Below are 19,121 nucleotides of genomic sequence, written 5' to 3' on the forward strand. Positions count from 1 at the left end.
AAACTATTAAAAATAATTTTAGCAAAAACGAAAAAAAAAATACTACGTTTACAAAAATAATTTTAGCAAAAACGAAAAAAAAAATACTACGTTTATAATATTTTTACAACAAATTATGTATTAAGTTATTATTGGTTTTAATTTGAATCTACAGCTTTAATTACCTTTTTGTCTACCCATAACAAGCAATAATAACCTCTCACATAAATTTTATTATAAAAATATTGTAAATTAAAGACATAACATTTCTAAACAGAAGCTATTAAAGGTAATCAATTCTCATACCTTTGTGATTGGTTGATAATAAATAAAGTTAACACAAATTCAGGTAAAAAACTAATGATGTTTACAGTGAATGCAGGTAAAAATTATGTTAAGGGAACGTGAAAAATGTTTGGTTGGTGGGCATTATAACTGTGGTCATTATTCTTTTTTATTTGTGCTGTAATAAAGGACAAAATTCTGTCTTGAAGGTACAAAACGATAATTATTAATATACAGAAAGTGCTAGGAAAGGGGTTATGGACAAAAACAACAATCTCATGGCCTCAGCCTCATACGCCATCTCAACCAAAACAGCCAAAAAAAAAAAAACTCTCTCTGTGTTTGTGTTTGTGTGTGTGTGTGTGTGTGTGTGAGTGAGTAATAGATAGAGATCAAGTAAGATATGGGATTCACTTCAGCAAAGGCCAAGCTCAAAGCTATCAACAACAACAACAACAACTCTGGCAGTGGTAGCAATAGCAGTAGTAGCGAAAACTGGGGAATGGGTTTACTTCTAGTTTTCTTTCCTGAAGATAACAGTAGTACTAGTAATAATAATCACCAAACCAGTAATGTCGACAAAAACCACCTCTTTTCTTCTCCTAATTCCTCATCACCATCTTCATCTTCTTCATCTATGAAATCCAAAAGCCTTAGAAGAAATGGTTCTAATTTCATTCTCTCTAGAGCTCAATCCACCATTTCAATTTGTGCTCTTTTTCTCTTCATCACGCTCCTCCTCTTCACTCTCTCTACTTTTGAACCCTCTATCACTCCACACACTCCCAGCTCCCCAAGACGCTTCCTTTCTCACAAACCCATTTCCAAAACCTCTTCTTTTGCTAAGATATCACACCCCAGAGCCATAAAGACACCTCTTTTACAGGTTTCACCGACTGCGTTACAAGGAATGGGAGCTCTTTATAGAAGAGGCACTAGAGCTATGAACGATCTTGTTGTTGGTCATGTACTTGAGGATGTCACTGACAATGATCTCCGCTTGTTTTTAAGACTCTTACATAGGTCTAGCCTCACTGCTAAAGCGGACTTAGTTCTCATCTTTCCCAATTCAACTTCTTTGTCGAGTTTTGGTCCCATTTTTCAAGAAGAAAACGACTCGTTCTTCAAACTCGTTCACCATTACAGCAAGGATTTGAATGCTACTACTGCTAGTCAAAAGCGGGTCCTGGGTTTTGATGTGTCTCAGTTTATGAAGCCTGGGAAGAAGGAAATGGGGGAGTCCATGTGGGGTAAGAGAGTTCAGAAAAGTAATTCTAGTGTTAACTCGGATGGTGGTGGGGCAGAGATTGAGACTGAGTCGACTCGGTTGAGTTATGGCTCAGTGGTGGGTTTTGAATCGTCTGAGCTTGACCCGGAGAACTCGCTTGCTGGGTTTCTAGATCACGTTCCAATGAGTTTGAGAAGATGGGCTTGTTATCCAATGCTACTCGGCCGAGTTCGGAGGAATTTCAAGCATGTAATGCTGGTGGACGTGAAGAACTCGGTTTTACTCCGTGATCCACTCGGCCGAGTCAGGAATCGGAGCCCCTTGTCGGTTCACTTATCAACCAAACCAGAGAGTTCTAGCAAGCATGGTAAGAAGAACTCGGACAAAACTCAGTCTCATTTCCTAGTCAACTCAGCTGTGATAATGGGTGGAGCTCGAGGGGTTCGAAGGTTATCGAATTCAATGCTAACCGAAATCGTTCGAGCTGCCATGCAACACAAGAAGAAGAACTCGGTCACCGAGTCGGCAATTTTGAGTCAACTCATTGCGAGCGAGTTCTTATTGAAGAACATCAATTTGGTCACGAACACTGAGTCAATCCCAGAAACGAGTTCATTGATTCCTGGTCTAAACTCTGCTTCTGCCACGTCATTGTCTAATTACGCTATAATCCAACGTGGTAATGGTAATTATGATTTTAATTCTTTGATTATGAAGTTAATATGTTCATTTGAGGAAGATTCTTCTGTTTATAGGGATTGTTAGACTTTAGTGGACCGCCAAAAAGGAAAGAGAATAGAATTTATAATTATTATAAATTTTTGTTTTGGGTTTTTTTTTCTTTCAATTAGTTTTGTTTTTACGTGTATATAATATGTGGAAATAAAACTGTTGTATTTTTCTATGGACACTTTATGTGTAAGTTAATAAATTTGGTGTATACATACATGACAAAGTTAGCAAAAGCACTATTTTGTGATCTTGGCTATATATCTGTATCTTTTTTTTAGTACTTAATCTGTTTAATTGGATAAATTAACGAGCCATGAACACATTATCATTTTGATAATAATGATCAAAACATGGAGTCATAATGAATAATCTTGGCTAATATAAAAAACAATATTAATCCTGGTCTCTCATCTCTGTTAATTCTATTATTGGGTAATTAACAATGATACTCTCCTTGAATGAGAAGTTTTTGTAATTGCTATGTAACATATTAATACCATTTAATGAAAATAAAAAAGATACTACTTTTGTTTTGTTTTGGTTTTTTTTTTTAAAAAAAATTATTTATTTATTTTGTATCTGATGGACAAGAAGTTGCCTTTAGATTAGATGGCACTGGTCGTTTTAGTTCTTTGATAGAAAATGCCCTTCCTCTAACTTGTCCCTCATTTGTCATTTCTACTCTAATGTTATATAGTTTCGCCAAAAAAAAAAAGAAAATTGATCATGCCAAGTGTTAAGTTACAGGAAATTATTTCACCCTTGTCGGTGAGATGGTATCTTTTCATACACAGTATTTGGAGATTCGAAAGAGATGGATTTTTCTTTTTTGGGTAAAGAAAATAGGCTTTATTTCAACAATAGATAAAAAAACTACAGTGCAACCTCCACCCTGCCAATAGATAACATCGGCGAAACACGCGGGGAGGAAGGGTTTCAAGCGGTTAACCAGTGTCCTTAAAGTATTTGTTAATAGATTATATTAAGAAAATTTTAATATTACTTTTATAGAAAATGTAAAATATTGTCAAAAAAATAAATTATTATTTTTTTCTATAAAAAGTTTCATAAAAAAAAAAATATATATATATATATATATATATTTTTATACAAGATAGAATTTTACTCTAACCTAATCTAAGTGTATATGTATGTGAAACTCCTTTTTGAAGACTTGAACCCCGACTCTTGCTGTCACATCCTACAAGCACTTATAACAATATTATTTAAATCAATGTCTTTCAATCATCTTTTAATATTAAAAAAAAACAGAGAGAGAAAATAAATTATCAAAAATTATAACTACATTCCATATATGTATCATATACGTATAAACAAAGTGCATAAATTAGCACAAAAGTGGTAGTAAATCGGCCATGTGTAAAGAAGTAGTAATTAAGTAGGAGCATGGAAAGCAGAGGGTAATAAGCGTTGAGTACTTTTGAGTTATTGGTGCTTCTTTCTAGAGAACGTGAAAGAAAATTAGTTACCATAACTAAAATTAAAGGCAGAAAATGAAATAAAGGAAGAAAAGAGAGAAAAAAAGAAAAGAAAAGAGAGTCATGGAGGGAATGTGAGGCAACTAATTAAGTATAGGGATGAGTGAAACACTGTGTATTCATTATCCCCATGTGCATTCTGCATGTGCTTTGTGATCTTCATTTTCCTTCCTAGCTCCTCAGTCTCCGCGTTATATATTTTTCTATGGATTTTTTTTTTTTGCTTTTAAAAGCAAGAGAAAGCACCAAAACGTGTTATTTACTTGCCTTTTTGGCTTATTCTTTTTTTTTTTTTTTGCCAGCTCTGTGCTATGCCCATGTCTTAAACCAAACAGATCCCCCTGCTATCTTCATGTTGCATTAAAGTGGTGGCAACAATAACAGGAAAAGAAAAGAAAAGAAAAGAAAGCATTAATTTTTGTGTGATCTGTGATTTGGAAGGTTTTAATAAAGAGAAACGTTAACAAGTAGCGTGCGATACTTGTTAAGATTTTTTTTGTTGCGTTAATAAAAAGACAAAAGTTATTAAATGAGTTAAAAAAAGAAAAAAGAAAATAAAAAAATTGTCAAAAAAAGGAATAAACTATATATTTGTCTTTATTCTTTACACCATATTTTAATTTGGTCCCTAACCTTTTAATTGTGTCAATTTGGTCCCTAATATTTCAATGTTGTGTCAATTTAGTCCCTACAGTTATATTTTGAATGAAAATTACTAACATAGCAAATGACCAAAATAAAATTTTAGTTTATTTTCACGTCAACAGGAGTTAATTTTTTATTTTGGTCATTTGCCATGTTAGTAATTCTCATTCAAAATATAACTACAGGGACTAAATTGATACAATATTGAAATATTAGGGACTAAATTGACACAATTAAAAAATTAAAAATCAAATTAAAATATAATTTAAAAGATAGGAACTAAATATGTAATTTATTTTAATAAAAAAAAAAACCGTAAAAAAATGTATATATGCAAGAGAAGAGAGAAATTAAAGCGGTGTTGGAGTTTGCAACTCCCAATACTGATTTTTTTCCCGTTTCAAAGGCTGACATATTCCATTGACTTTTCTTTACGTTACGAATTTTCTGTACATTACAACATTTGGTGAGCTGTTTTGGGGGGGGGGGACCTTTGTTTTTGTTGACAGGGGTGAGTACTGTACAATTTTTTTTTTTTTTGATGAGATTAATTACCTTGAAATTAAGCATTATATAAGTATTAGTTTTTTTTTTTTGGATAAGTAGTAGTATTTATCCCTCCTGAATGTGGTATAGCTAGGATCTATAAAATTTTACTTGATTTGTGCTGCACATGCAAAATCCTTCACAACTTATCAACATGTCTATCATTGATAATTAGAAAATATTAATGAATACTCTAAGAACATTAATTTAGAGAATATTTTTTTTAAATATTTTATGAAAAAAGGGAAAATAAATTGACTTTTAGCTCATAAAAGTGGTATTAACATGACCCTTGAAAATTTATCTTGTGTGAAAAAAAGGGTGAAAATAAAAAGTTATTTAGATATAATGAATTTCTCTTTAACCCATCAAAAGTAGCCACTCAGAACGGCTTCATTAACTCTTCTTAAAAAAAAAAAACCTACTTCGTTAATTAGGGGATTGTGATGTTTATAATATAGAGAAGATTTAGGTCAAATGCCAGCTGGTTTAATCATAGTGAAGGGTTTAGTGGAGACCATATCCTAATAAGTAAACTACGGTTTTAATTCTTGCTTTTGGCGTGAATATTGTTATCAATGCCTAAACAAAGATCATTGCCAATCAAGGAGAACATGGTTCTATTAAAGAACTATATATTATGCTATGGGGCATGCCTTATATAGTGTCCTAAAAGGCATGCCTTATATACTATGGGGCATGCCTTATATAGTGTCCTATAAGGCATGCCTTGTACTATGGGGCATGCCTTATATTTTCACATCTTTCTGTGAAAACTTCGAAACTTATATATTTATCACCCTTTGCTCAATCATTTAAAAATACTAATTAATCTGGTATTCTATTCTTAAATTAAGAGAAGCAAAAAGCAAGAGAATGGAAGCTAGCTAAATATGTATATGTTACAACTAATTTATGTAAGAGATTAAATTCTATAAGGATATGGTGTAAAAAACACATTTTACCCCTCCAATCTCAACATGCCACATCATCTTATCATATATTTAAGGATAAACACAATCACATTTAATCAATTTTAATCATATATAAATATAACCAAATTGGGAATTTATTGAGATGTTATTAGATGTGATAAGATGTATTGAATTTTAAGTAAAATGTTGATATGACAATCACTTATTGGATGATGTAAAACATGAATTTTACACTCCATCCTTATAGAATTTAATCTCTCTATGTAAAATTATGAAAGTTGATCAAGATTGCTTTGATCCCCAAAACTTCATCCTTATTGAACCCACCACCAATCACTATAGTTAAACTTTGGGTAAACAACTTTAGGGAATTTTTTATATTACCTTCTTGGGAAATATAAAAATTGTAAATTTTTTTTTTCCATTTCCTATAAAAAGTTTCTAAAATAAACCAATATCGTTCTTAAGATATCTAATAAATCCTTCTAAAAAAAAAAAAAGAAGAGATCTAATAAATAACTTTTCCCTTAAACTTATATTCGTCTATAATCCTTGTGGGACATGGATTCTCCAAATGAAAAAAAAAAAAAGAAGAAGAAAAAGAAAAAGAAAAGAAAGAAAGAAAGAAAGAAAGAAATAAGATGGGACATGATAGAGTCCAAAACAAAACCCGCTGCATTAAAAGCAAAGTAGATATACCGCACAGGCAAAACAAAAGTTGTAATAACTAATAAGGTGATTTGTCCAAACCAGTGGTTATTAGAGAATTAATTAGGGGCTGAATTTTCTTGTATGAGGTCTAATCTTTTGTACATTGTCATTAATAGAGAAGACTTGGTAGATACATGCCGTGTGGTTATCATAAAAGTTCTGAAACTTACATAACTAGTATTTCCATTTCCATGAATAATTAGGGTTCAATTACAACTTACAAGATGTATTGGGTGTGATAATCAAGTGAGTGTAGGTTACACTCATGGCAATGGAATTTAATTGAATTGGTGAAACCCATATAATTATACCAAAACTTAGATTTTGATCCCGATAAATACATATTGAAGATAATTACAACAAAGAAAATTCGTGAAGTATTTGATACCAAAAGTATATGGAAGTTTAAATGTTTAGAATATAATTTTCTTATTTGGAAGAGAAATTTTCTCTAATCCATTATAGTGGCAATTTAAAGATTTTTTATATGTACTTTTTAATTATATGACTTACATAATAGTCATTTAACTTGTTTAAATATTAATGAATTATATGATTTAGAATACATTGAAGGTTAATTAATCTCACGTAATCTTCTCCAACCCATTTTGAATGACAACTTTGTCTAAATGTTAATTACATTATTAAGATGGAGGGGTATTAACCTAGTCTATAAATAAAACTTCAAACTTTTTGAACACACCACCAACCACCTTAGTTAAACTTTGGGTCCTAGAGTGTGCTTAGGATATTTGTTAATAAACAATTTTAGGGAATTTTTTATATCACCTTCTTGGAAAATATAAAATCTGTAACAAAAAAAATTACTTTTTTCATTTTCTATATAAAGTTTCTAAAAATATTTCTTAAACCAATATCATTCTTATGACATTTAAAAATAAACTTTTTACTTAAACCTATATTCGTCTATAATCCTTTAATAAACCCGTGGGACATTGATTCTCCAAACAAAACAAAAAAACAAAAAACAAAAAAGAACAAAAAAAGAAGAAGAAAGAAAAAGAAGAAGAAAGAAATAAGATGGGACATGATAGAGTAGATGTAACGCAAAGGCAAAGCAAAAGTTGTAATAACTAATAAGGTGATTTGTCCAAACTAGTGGTCATTAGAGGATTAATTAGGGGCTGAATTTTTTTGTATAAGGTCTAATCTTTCGTACATTGTCATTAATAGAGAAGCCTTGGTAGACATATGCCGTGTGGTTATATTAGAACTTCTGAAACTTACGTAACTAGTACTTCGTTGAATAATTAGGGTTCAATTACAACTTACAAGATGTATTGGGTGTGATAATCAAAGTGAGTGTAGGTTACACACTCATGGCAATGGAATTTAATTGAATTGGTGAAACCCATATAATTATACCAAAACTCAGATTTTGATCCCGATAAATAAATATCGAAGATAATTACAACAAAGAAAACTCGTGAAGTATTTGGTACCGAAGGTATATGGAAGTTGTTTCTCGAATTTAAAAAAAAAAAAAAAGTATATGGAAGTTTAAATGTTTAGGATATAATTTTCTTATTTGGAAGAAATTTTCTCTAATCCATTATAGTGGTAGTTTTAAAGATTTTTTATGTCTGCTTTTTAATTATATGACTTACATAGTAGTCATTTAACTTATCTAATAATTAATGAATTATATGATTTAGAATACATTGAAAGTTAAATCAATCTCACGTAATCCCTATTTAAAAAAAAAATCTCACGCAATCTTCTCTAACCCATTTTGAATGACATCTTTGTCCAATTATTAAATACATTATTAAGATGGAGGGGTATTAACCTAGTCTATAAAGTGCTCACAAATAAAAGTAGTATATAATGCTTGTATCACTATCATTCATCAGAATGAAAATAAAATACATGATGCTTGTAAGTTGTATCAATATTTTTTAGTAAAGTCAAGATTAACGAGCAACCAAAGCATGAAATAGCCAATGAAACACATTGGAGTTTTAATTTTTTTTATGAGTGAAGGAAAGGGAAGATTTGAGTGAAGGTAAGAGAAAGATCTGAACAATGAACCTTGAAGTTCAATTAAAGGTTGATCATATTTAATATATCATATTACCATTTAATACAGTTTGAAAGCTCCATTTAGATCAAACTAGCTAGCTAGCTAGGTACTGATAGAATTATGATGTGACAAGTTTCCTGTATAATTCACCACCATGTATGTACTTGTTGCTATTAAAGTTCTTCTCAAAAAAGAAAATGTAGCTATTAAAGTGATTTGAGTTTATATTTAAGGTGATGTATCTAACTATCTAAGGTCATAAGAGTTTTAGAGGCTCTAAAATAATTCCCATGAGTCTCTATCAACTTCATACATGTAATAGCATACTACTCATTAAATGCTTGATGATCATTGGTGATAACGATTGACTCATTGAATTAGGGCGTATATGATCAATTTTCTATCATTAATTAAGAAATATAGAGCATTTGAATTGGTATTCTCTTTCACTTATATTTTCATTCGTAGATTACTCTAAAAGTAAAACTTCTTCAAGTTTTGGTAAACGATAGAAGTCCTCTCTTATTTTCATTAAATAAAAAATACACTCCACCTATTAAGGTTGATTTTTATTTATATAAACTTAATGTTTCCTAGGAACTAGATTCATTATTTTTTAATTAAAAAAAAAAAAACTTCAGCGGGTTAAATATTATTAATAGAAAGGAATTTCTAACATTTTTTTTTTTCAATCTCATGAGGTTTTATTGAAATTATTTATTCATATTATTTAGCATAATTAACTTCCACATGCCGACATGCGTCACTCGAAAAATATATATATCCTTAGAATATTTGATGAATGAAATCAATATATCCTTAGAAAGTGTGGAGTTTCTAACAAATTTTACCAATTAAAAAATAAATTGATTATAAGTCAATGTCACACCTTCTTTATCCATAAATTCTAAACAATTTTATAGTTTAACACTGGCGGTTAAAGAAAGCACACACGATGCTCTCTTAATGTAACAGAAATTAAAATGTTAGCTCCCAATAGTAAATCTCGAATCCACGAGGGGTTTTCCTGAATTTACAAGGAGATAAAAACTGGAATCCATTAGGGAAATAATTTGACAAAAGTCTGTATTTATTGATATATAATAGTATGATTTGCCTCTGACGACAACAAAACATATAAATACTGAGAAAAACGTCTAAACCCTAATTCGTACTAATTATGCGATTAGGTGACAAAATAACGAAATTTACAAAAAATGGCAAAATTGAGTTAAATGTAGAATCATAAATTACTGACTTTAAGGGTCGTCCCAAAATAGACGAGACCTTATTCTGATTTTTAAACTAAAAGTTATTAAGGAAAACAAATATTACTATAAATAGCAAAAATACTGTTTTCGTGGCCTTAATGAAAGAATTTGTCTAACTTTTAGCGACATTCATGGCAACATAAATCTAGATCAGAATGTCGTTTCCTTTCCACCTACCAAATTTTATGTAATTCCGACACTATCATCCCGATAGCCTCTACTAGCACCCCCTTTGATCTTGCGTTGTGACTTCCTGCGCCCCTGCTACTCTAGGAAGGCATGAGCTATCTGTTCTACGTCAGATAGAAATGAATTTCTAACTCTTTTTTTTTTCGAATCTCATGAGGTTTTATTGAAATTATTTATTCATATTATTTAGCATTATTAACTTCCTCATGCCGACATGCGTCATTCGAAAAATATATATATATATCCTTAGAATATTTGATGAATTAAGTCAATATATCGTTAGAAGGTGTGGAGTTGAATTGAATAAGTCTAACAAATTTTACCAATTAAAAAATAGATTGATTGTATGCCAATGTCACATATCCTTTATCCATAAATTCTAAACAATTTTATAGTTTAACACTGGCTTAAAAATAAAAATAAATCCAATTCTACCTGAATCCCCATATTGTAACTTGTAAGAAAAAAAAAAACTTTGTTCTTAAAATGTATCAATACTTTTATTGAAAAGGAGCCCAATTTTGTGACATTTAGTTATCATAATTCAGAATCACAATTAAAAAGAAAAAAAAAAAGGAGTACATTAATATTTGCTCAGTTTTGGCATTGGATTTTTTTTTACCAAGTGCTTGGAACATGAGGTGGTATAAAGTGTTTCGGATACGTGCATCCTCCCACTCACATGAGGGTGGGCCCCACAATTCGAAACACATGTATTTTCTCCTTGGAACATAACCATCTCTCCACCGACACCAAAAATGTGACACATGTCATGACATAACTCATATGAGACAATTACTACCCTTTCTTTGATTTGAGGTGGGATGCTCTGCCTTGGACCCCATAATCCCATTAACACACACTCTGTGTGTGAGAGAGAGAGAGTTGATTCCACATTTAGAAGATAGAAAGATAGGATCTTAAAAGCTTTTGGGTGGACCGAGTTGAAAACTATCGTAGGAAGAGGAATAAAGAAAAGAAAACACCCAAGATTTTGTTGTATGAACACTAATACTTATGGGTTAGGCTGAAAAAACAAAAGAAAAAGAATTAGGCTACACATTTTGAATGAGCAGCCAAAGTCTTTTTTGAATTGGAGTACTCCTAGTCCTTGCCTGTGCCAAATTTTCCACAAGTCAAATAACGGTAACCTCTACTCATGTTACTAACATACAAAAAGAAAAAGAAAAAGAAAAAGAAAAAAAAAAAGTCACAAATTTTAAATTGGTAGGTATAAATCAATAATTTGATGTATTATTCTTTTTAATTCAAAATCAAGCTTATATTAAGGCTTGGCCGGTCACGCATGCACGCACAAAATTGTTTCTTTGTGCTATTAATGTCGAAAGCATGCCGAAAGATTTTGAGGTCCCTCTCATACCATATTGTAAGTATTATTATATAGCTTAAAAATATGCACCACTACTGTGATATAAAGTTACAAAAGAAAAGTTAACTCTAGCTGATTTTAAAAAAATAAATAAATAACATACTTGGGAAGGTTTTATCGAGGAGCCAAATTTAGATGCATCAATCTAATTTTGATTTTCTTGAATTGAAAGTGACTGTATGAGAGTCATATTTGTCCTTTTGTTGAACAAGTGGGTTGGAGAATGGAGATAGGATAGGATGATAGGAATTGCGTTGTCAACATAATCCACAATGGGAATGGGTTATTTGGATGTGATTTTGATTCAAATACTGTTTTATAGAATTTGGTCGGTTCTCTTTTCTTCTCGTATCATGTTATGGTATGGTCATCTTTGTGAATGAATGAATGAATGAAATTGAAATACACCGTCAATTTTGGTTTAGCATGGCTTGTTCATAATTATAAGTTTGAAGACTATTATTGTATTTCAATTTTGGTTAATAATTTTTTTTTAGTTACAGTATGTTGTTAACCTCACAGCTCAAACTTTGATCCTCAAGTACTTTATGTATGAAGATGTGTCAATTCAGTTACAAAGTCCTTGGCAAAATAACAATCCTAATAGTGAGCGATTTTGATAAAATTTCAGAAAAACATAATCACTAAACATAAAAATCAATCAATCTTAGTAAGTGTTTGGATAGGGTTTTGCTTCCACGTTTTGCGCATTTGGCTGAAAATTACCTAGGTCTCATGTTACTGTTCACGAACCCTCACAAAAAGATGAAAAACGTGAATGAATATTTTGTACTGTTCACGTTACTATTTAGCTAAAACTACAGTATTTTCAGTCCAAAAAATCAGCTAGCTTATAATTTATTTTGCTACAATACTTTCAGCAATAAGTCTTCAGTTTCAGCAAAATAAGCTGTATTTAAATAGACCCTTATAATTGCTTAAAGAAAAAAAAGAAAAAAGAAAAAAAAAGAAATTGATGATGCCTAAAAGATCAACAGTAAGCTGCTAGTACTCTCCCGATTTGAAGCAACGCCTGCGAAGAAAAGAAAAGAGGTGATCGACAGAGAGCACCGGTGTGGTGCCGGCCAAAGACCCTCCGACGATCAAGTTAGAATTTTTTAAACAACCCTAGAGTGCCAGAGTTGAGGTAATTGTGCATACCTTTGGGTCATGAGGGTCTTGGGGTATATATAGTGGTGTGTGGCCGAAATATGCGCCTTGGTGAAGAAGCACTTTCCTTTTTAAGAGAGTGATCCGCGGATCTTTGCCCATTGTATTGAGCCCTTTCCTTATAGGAATCTTCTTAACTAAGTCGAACGCGTAGCGCAAGAACTTTCCTTATATTCACATGAGCAGAGGTCAAGATAGGCTAAAAATGAAAGCTTTGGGTTATTCCTTCGGCCTTCACACCGCCAAGGTCGTCGGCCCACGTGTAACTCCTATGCGTCGTCGGCTTACGTACGCCAACATGGTCCGTCGGCCAAGGACGTCGGCCAAGACCTTACGGCCCAAGGTCGTCACCCACGACTCGTCCACGTGATCCGTCGAGCTTAATGTTGCTTTGCGTAAGGGGCAGGGCCATGAATGCTAAAGAGGCGTCAATGACAGTAGTTGACGGATAGCGTATTGCCGTCAGCTTCTTAACGTGCATTCAGTATGTAACAAGTGAACTTCCGTCAGCTTATTAATGTGCCGTCACCTTGTAATAACGTCACTATCAACCCCCACTCCATTATCCCGTCGGCTATGGGCGACGGGTCATGGAAGTTGGTGTTTACGGGAAATGGTGTTTGCATGGTGATTTGTGCCATGTTCATTAAATGGTGGGACACATGTCATAACTGATTGGCTCCGCGTCTGGACGAGTGTGTCGCTTCGTCTTTCGCGCCTCCTCTCTCCTATATATATCTCACTATTTACCTTTTTTCCACTTTTCGCCTTGTTCATCTTGAGAGAAAAAATTCGTCACAGCCAGTTTACCACACCGTCGATCGTGCAACCGTCACCTTCTTGAGACCCGTCCTCCTATACGTAAGTTTTCTTTACTTTACCTTTTTACTTTTTCTAGTGACGCCCTTTTAGTGAAGTCGTCGCACAGGATCTTAGAAAAACCCGTCGTTTGTAGGTAGTCGGATGTCTAGGGAGACGGCAGGTGATCCATCGTCAATCCGCGACGGAGCGGGTTATGACGAAGTTTTTCCATCCGAGGTCGTGAGCCGCGGAGGGGCCTATCACGAGTCGTCGAGGAAAGAGACTCGTCAACTCCTTCTGACGGTGAAGTAGAGAGTTCTAGAGGAAGTGAGGTGTACGGTGATGAAGAAGGGGTAGCCGACGAAGCCCAAGGGGTTCGTGGAAGGGAAAGTTGCAGTGACGGGGGTGAGAGTGACGGTGACGAGGAAGCCTCAGTAAGCACCTCGGGATCCTCTGGTGATGACCGTCCCTTCATCTTACCCTCCGAGTGGTCCGTCAACAATTTTCTCCCGACGATGTCGGAGAATGTTTTCAAAACTTTGCGGTCCCGTTACCAAATACCCGACGGCATTCCCATCCGTCTGCCTAAGGAGGGTGAGAGGTGCTACTCAGGACGAACCGCGGACGTTGGCATGTATGATGCCATGTTCGCGGCAGGGCTAAGAATTGCCCGTGACGGCATTACACCGTCGGTGGCTAACTTTCTAGGGATTTCTGTCAGCAGGATTGCCCCCAATGCTTGGCGAACCTTCATTGGTGCCGAGGTCTTGTGGGGTAGTCTAAGTGGTGGGAACCGTCAGCTGACCTTGGACGAGTTCTTTTGGTGTTATCGTCCTCAGCACATTTCCTCGTCCAAAGGAGTGTACCATTTTGCAGTGAGGGATAAGGAGTTGAAGTTAGTGTCAGATATGCCAGACTCCAATAGGAAGTGGAAGGGAAGATACTTCTTTGTAGAAGGGACAAATTGGGTATGTCGTCAAGAGGAATGGGAATCAATGCCCAATGGTTTTGATAACACATGGGCTTACGTTAGAGATTCAGGTTAATCCCGTCGACTCTTCTTGCCTCGTCTACTCTTTTGCTATCCTAACCCGTCACTTTTCATTGCGGCTAATACCGTCCACGTATTACCAGAGGCCGGGAGGATTTCATTCGTCGGTAATACGTGGACGGGTATCATTCCTTTGCATTAATAAGCGACGGAAGTTCACTTGTTACATGCGAATGCACGTTAAGAAGGCGCGGCAATACGCTATGTCAGGTACGTCATTGACGCCTCTTTAGCATTCATGGCCATGCCCACTTACGCGGCAACATTAAGGGCGACGGATCACGTGGACGAGTCGGGGTGACGACCTTGGGCGTAAGGTCTTTGGGTGACGTCCTTGGGCGACGGACCATGTTGGCGTACGTAAGGCGACGACAGTATAGGAGTTACACGTGGGCTGACGACCTTGGCAGGTGAAGGCTGAAGGAATAACCCAGCTTTCATTTTTAGCCTATCTTGACCTCTGCTCATGTGAATATAAGGAAAGTTCTTGCGCTACGCGTTCGACTTAGTTAAGAAGATTCCTATAAGGAAAGGGCTCAATACAATGGGCAAAGATCCGCGGATCACTCTCTTAAAAAGGAAAGTGCTTCTTCACCAAGGCGCATATTTCGGCCACACACCACTATATATACCCCAAGACCCTCATGACCCAAAGGTATGCACAATTACCTCAACTCTGGCACTCTAGGGTTGTTTAAAAAATTCTAACTTGATCGTCGGAGGGTCTTTGGCCGGCACCACACCGGTGCTCTCTGTCGATCACCTCTTTTCTTTTCTTCGCAGGCGTTGCTTCAAATCGGGAGAGTACTAGCAGCTTACTGTTGATCTTTTAGGCATCATCAGAAATCAACTAAAGAAATATACCCCAAGTGTCTGTACTGTGGTTATCCATACTTTTCTAAAGTGTAAACAACAGTGTACAGTGTGTGTGGCTTCTCCATATTATATATCATATGTTGGAGAATAAAAAAAATCAGTGACAGCACTGGTAAGATGATTCACGAGCATATGTATATGTGGCAGTCACTATCGAAAGGCTTAAGTTTCAATGTATCAAAGAAAGAAGGCCCAAACACGGAGCATATATTCTCACGGGTAGCTTATGAGTTCCAATGTGGGGGAAGTGGGGATTGTTTATGACATGTGATGTGATCACATTCTAATATTTCATGTGAACCTTATGTCATTACTCATCACTACTTACCTAACATTTAGGCCTTCAATATGACACCAAACCATATGTAATTTTGTAACCTTTGAGAAAGTGAGCTTCTTCAATATTGTCTGGCTATAATTTATGTAAAATCTAAAAATTTGAATTTCGAAACCTTTTCTATAGATATAATAGGATTTAAATTATCTTTTCTATTATAATAATAATTTTTTATCATTAAGCCAAGAAGCCCAAAATATCAGTTTTTTTTTTTTTATGGAAATGGGAGGACTTATTTATATAATATAGAGTACATATAACACCAACAGTAGTCAGTCATCGGGCACATAGTCTATTAATCCCGAGGCCTGCCAAATCCCTTACATAACATAGGTATACAAAACTGTGACAGGTACTATAAACAGATAAAAGATGTTGTTGGTAGGCTCCCCGCTTCGCAAGTGCATTCGCGCATCCGTTAGCTTCACGGTATATGTGATGCACTTGCACCTCCCAGTCCTGCTCCATGAGGCCCCTGCAATCACATATTAAAGACATCATATTAGGAAGATAAATTGCATTTCTATTAGGAACTTAGAATTTGAACCTACTTCCTTATATGACGACAAAGATTTTATCAACTGAATAGTAATTATACACAATTTGAACCGTTTCTCTTGGCTAATAGTTTTACTTTGTATACTTATTCATACAATTTTAATCTTTTCCCTTAAAAAAATCTAATCATTTTCGAGGAAGTAAAAAAATCTAATTGAAACCCATGGGTTGAGACTCAGTGCAAATCTTAACTTTTGCACTATGCAATTGGCTTTCAAGGATTGAAATTGTAAATTAAAATGAGTGCACTTTTAATTAAAACCATTAAATTTTTATTTTTATTTAACTTTTAAACTTTTCAATTTTTCTTTCACATATTAAATGTGCAATTGGACGGTACTCTAAATCCAAAATCCAAAACCCACAACAAATTCAGGGACTTCCAAATCTCACTACGAAACTTCTATTGGCAAACAGTATAGTTTAGTCATTGGCTAAAGCTAATGAAAACATCTGATGACAACAAGGAGATATTGGCCTAAATGTCACATACCTTTTGTCTAACCACAAAAAGGTTTCATTAATTAAGGCATGCTAATGATAATGATAATACGTAAAAAGAAAAACTATGTTAACTCCACTTTGTAATGACCCAGAACATTCAGCTAATCATACTCTTAAATGGTGGGTGCTTTGGATTGGCTGTTTGATATTATAGTTCGTGGTTGAGACTTGAGAGTTTAGACGCCAAAGATGTGGACCAATTAATATTGGGTACCCATTTTGATTGAACAAGGCTATGTTATATAGCTTGGACTTTGGGGTAAAAATAAACACATATTATCCCAAGTGGGGCCCTAAGTAAAGGTCACTTTAAATGAATTGATATTTCTTGCCTATGTTTAGATACCGCTTATTTTGCTGAAAATTGAAAACTTATTACTGAAAACACTGTAGTAAAATAATTTTTTAAAAGCAAAATACTGTAGCAAAACCTATGGCTGGGTTTTTTAATTCTGGGTGGTCTGTGTATAGGACCCATGGGAGTATAGGACCCACTAAAAAAACGCAAACACAGAAACATTGGTACGCAAACACACGCTAAAGAACAAAATTAGATTATCTTTCTTTAATAAAAAAAATTAAGATTATCAAAAGCTTAAAGTATTATAGTTAGGTAAAGGGTACGATCCTGGCAAAAAAACAAAGGGTAAAAGATATGGGATCAACACAATTTTAGGTGGGTCATGAGCCTTCTCTTTCAAGATCTTCCTATTGTGCCACAAAGCTATCATATTCCATAATCGTAGAAATTGGTTACAATGTAAATTGGGTTGAAGACTTCAGAAAAGATAATGAATACTATGGCATCTTTTTTTTTTTTTTGAGAAGCTAATACTATGGAATCTGAATATGAAGAAATAATTTGTTTATTAAGCCCACTTGACTTCTTATTTGTCATTATGAGAATCACTTTAGTTCTCATCATAGTTCAACCAAAACCATGGTTTACGTTATTATTCTTATTCACTAGGAATAATTTTTTGTACGAGAGTTGACATGTGTGGCTCAAATCAAGGGGGCTAAAGCTAGCTCTTAAGTCTTACCAGGAAAAAAAAAAAAGTGGTATGAAATTCAATTGTAGCATATTTTATTTTCCCATTGAATGGGTACATTAGAAGGACAAGTAGTAGGACAAAGCCAATTGCAGGAAAAATTGACAAGGCATTTGGACCACGGTTGTCAGTTGTTTGAATTAATAATGTAAAGCATGTTCCAAAAGATGCACATAACCAAAAAGAATTTTTTTTTTCTCTTTGTTTGGTTGCAAACCTTCCTCCAAAATGAAAAATCATGGTGGTCCATGACAGATTATAAGTGTTTTTGTTTTCGTTAGAGGAGATAAAGTATCTTCAACAAACAATAAGTAATAGTTACACATGTCATGAAATTTAACTATTTACAAGTATCATAAAATCTCAAATCCTTTTGTTTAACGTATAGAACTCTCAACTATGATAGTCCATGAATTGCATAAGTAAACTCACAAATTTACTTGGAAAAAAATATGAATAAAGAAGATCACATTCTCACTGAAAAAGAGTGATTCCAAAAGTGTTATGCAACTACTTATATTAAATTACCAATTTTATTTGTTGATGACAATACCAACTGCATCGAAGGCAAATGCAAACAGTGTTTATAATGTAAAATTATGATAAAATTTTACAAACCATGGGTGAATCCTAACAATTATATTATTAATAAAACAATTTGTTGAACAAAACTCAGATGAGTTTGGCTTGCCTAAAAGAGAAATCGGAAGGGCAAAAAAAGAACTGTAGTACAAGGAAGTGTACAAAGAATTCATTGAGATTGTATAAAAGTGAAGAAAGCAACAACAAAAGAAAGAAAAGAAGTTCCATTAATATTTTTCTTTTAAAGTTTTATGTTTTGGGCCTTTTAGCCCTCTATGCCTCTGGCCTCGGTTTTGCAATTGGTATCCCAGACCAGTGCATAAAGATAAAGTAAAGAAGGTACGAATAATATTAGTGAGAATAATAACCATCATCATAATATTTTTTTCTTGTGGGTTTTTTAATTGTTAGTATATTAGTCTAGGAAGTGTTGAACAATTCATGGAGCCCAGATCAGCCATGAACGATATAACATATACAGTAATTGGTTTAATCTTTTTTTATTCAATGAACTAATCCCAATTTTGATTTTTTCCCCCCATCCAAGCTTCAAAGGGCAAACAAACAACACCAAAACCAAAATTTAACTTTGGTTGAAACAAATTACGTATATAAAGAGCAAATAGACTTTGGAAGTTCACAGTACGTAGACTTCCACATAAAATGAGTTTCACTCACACAACAGAAATTGTAGCAACACTTATCCCCTATCATTCCTTAAACGTGGATTTATAAT

At 34.0% G+C, this 19,121-nt stretch overlaps 1 protein-coding gene across 1 annotated transcript; it reads left to right on the forward strand.

Annotated features, from left to right (window-relative positions):
• The first annotated feature begins 667 nt into the window (after positions 1–667).
• On the forward strand, positions 668–2,257 carry LOC142609312 (uncharacterized). The gene has a single exon (XM_075780885.1). The coding sequence runs from the start codon at positions 668–670 to the stop codon at positions 2,255–2,257; it is 1,590 nt and encodes a 529-aa protein (XP_075637000.1).
• Positions 2,258–19,121: the final 16,864 nt, after the last annotated feature.

The sequence above is a fragment of the Castanea sativa genome, chromosome 9, assembly GCF_040712315.1.
Source record: "Castanea sativa cultivar Marrone di Chiusa Pesio chromosome 9, ASM4071231v1".
NCBI lineage: Eukaryota > Viridiplantae > Streptophyta > Magnoliopsida > Fagales > Fagaceae > Castanea > Castanea sativa.

Coding starts and splice junctions, on each gene's coding strand:
- LOC142609312 (XM_075780885.1), top strand. CDS start 668: ATGGGATTCACTTCAGCAAAGGCCAAGCTCAAAGCTATCAACAACAAC.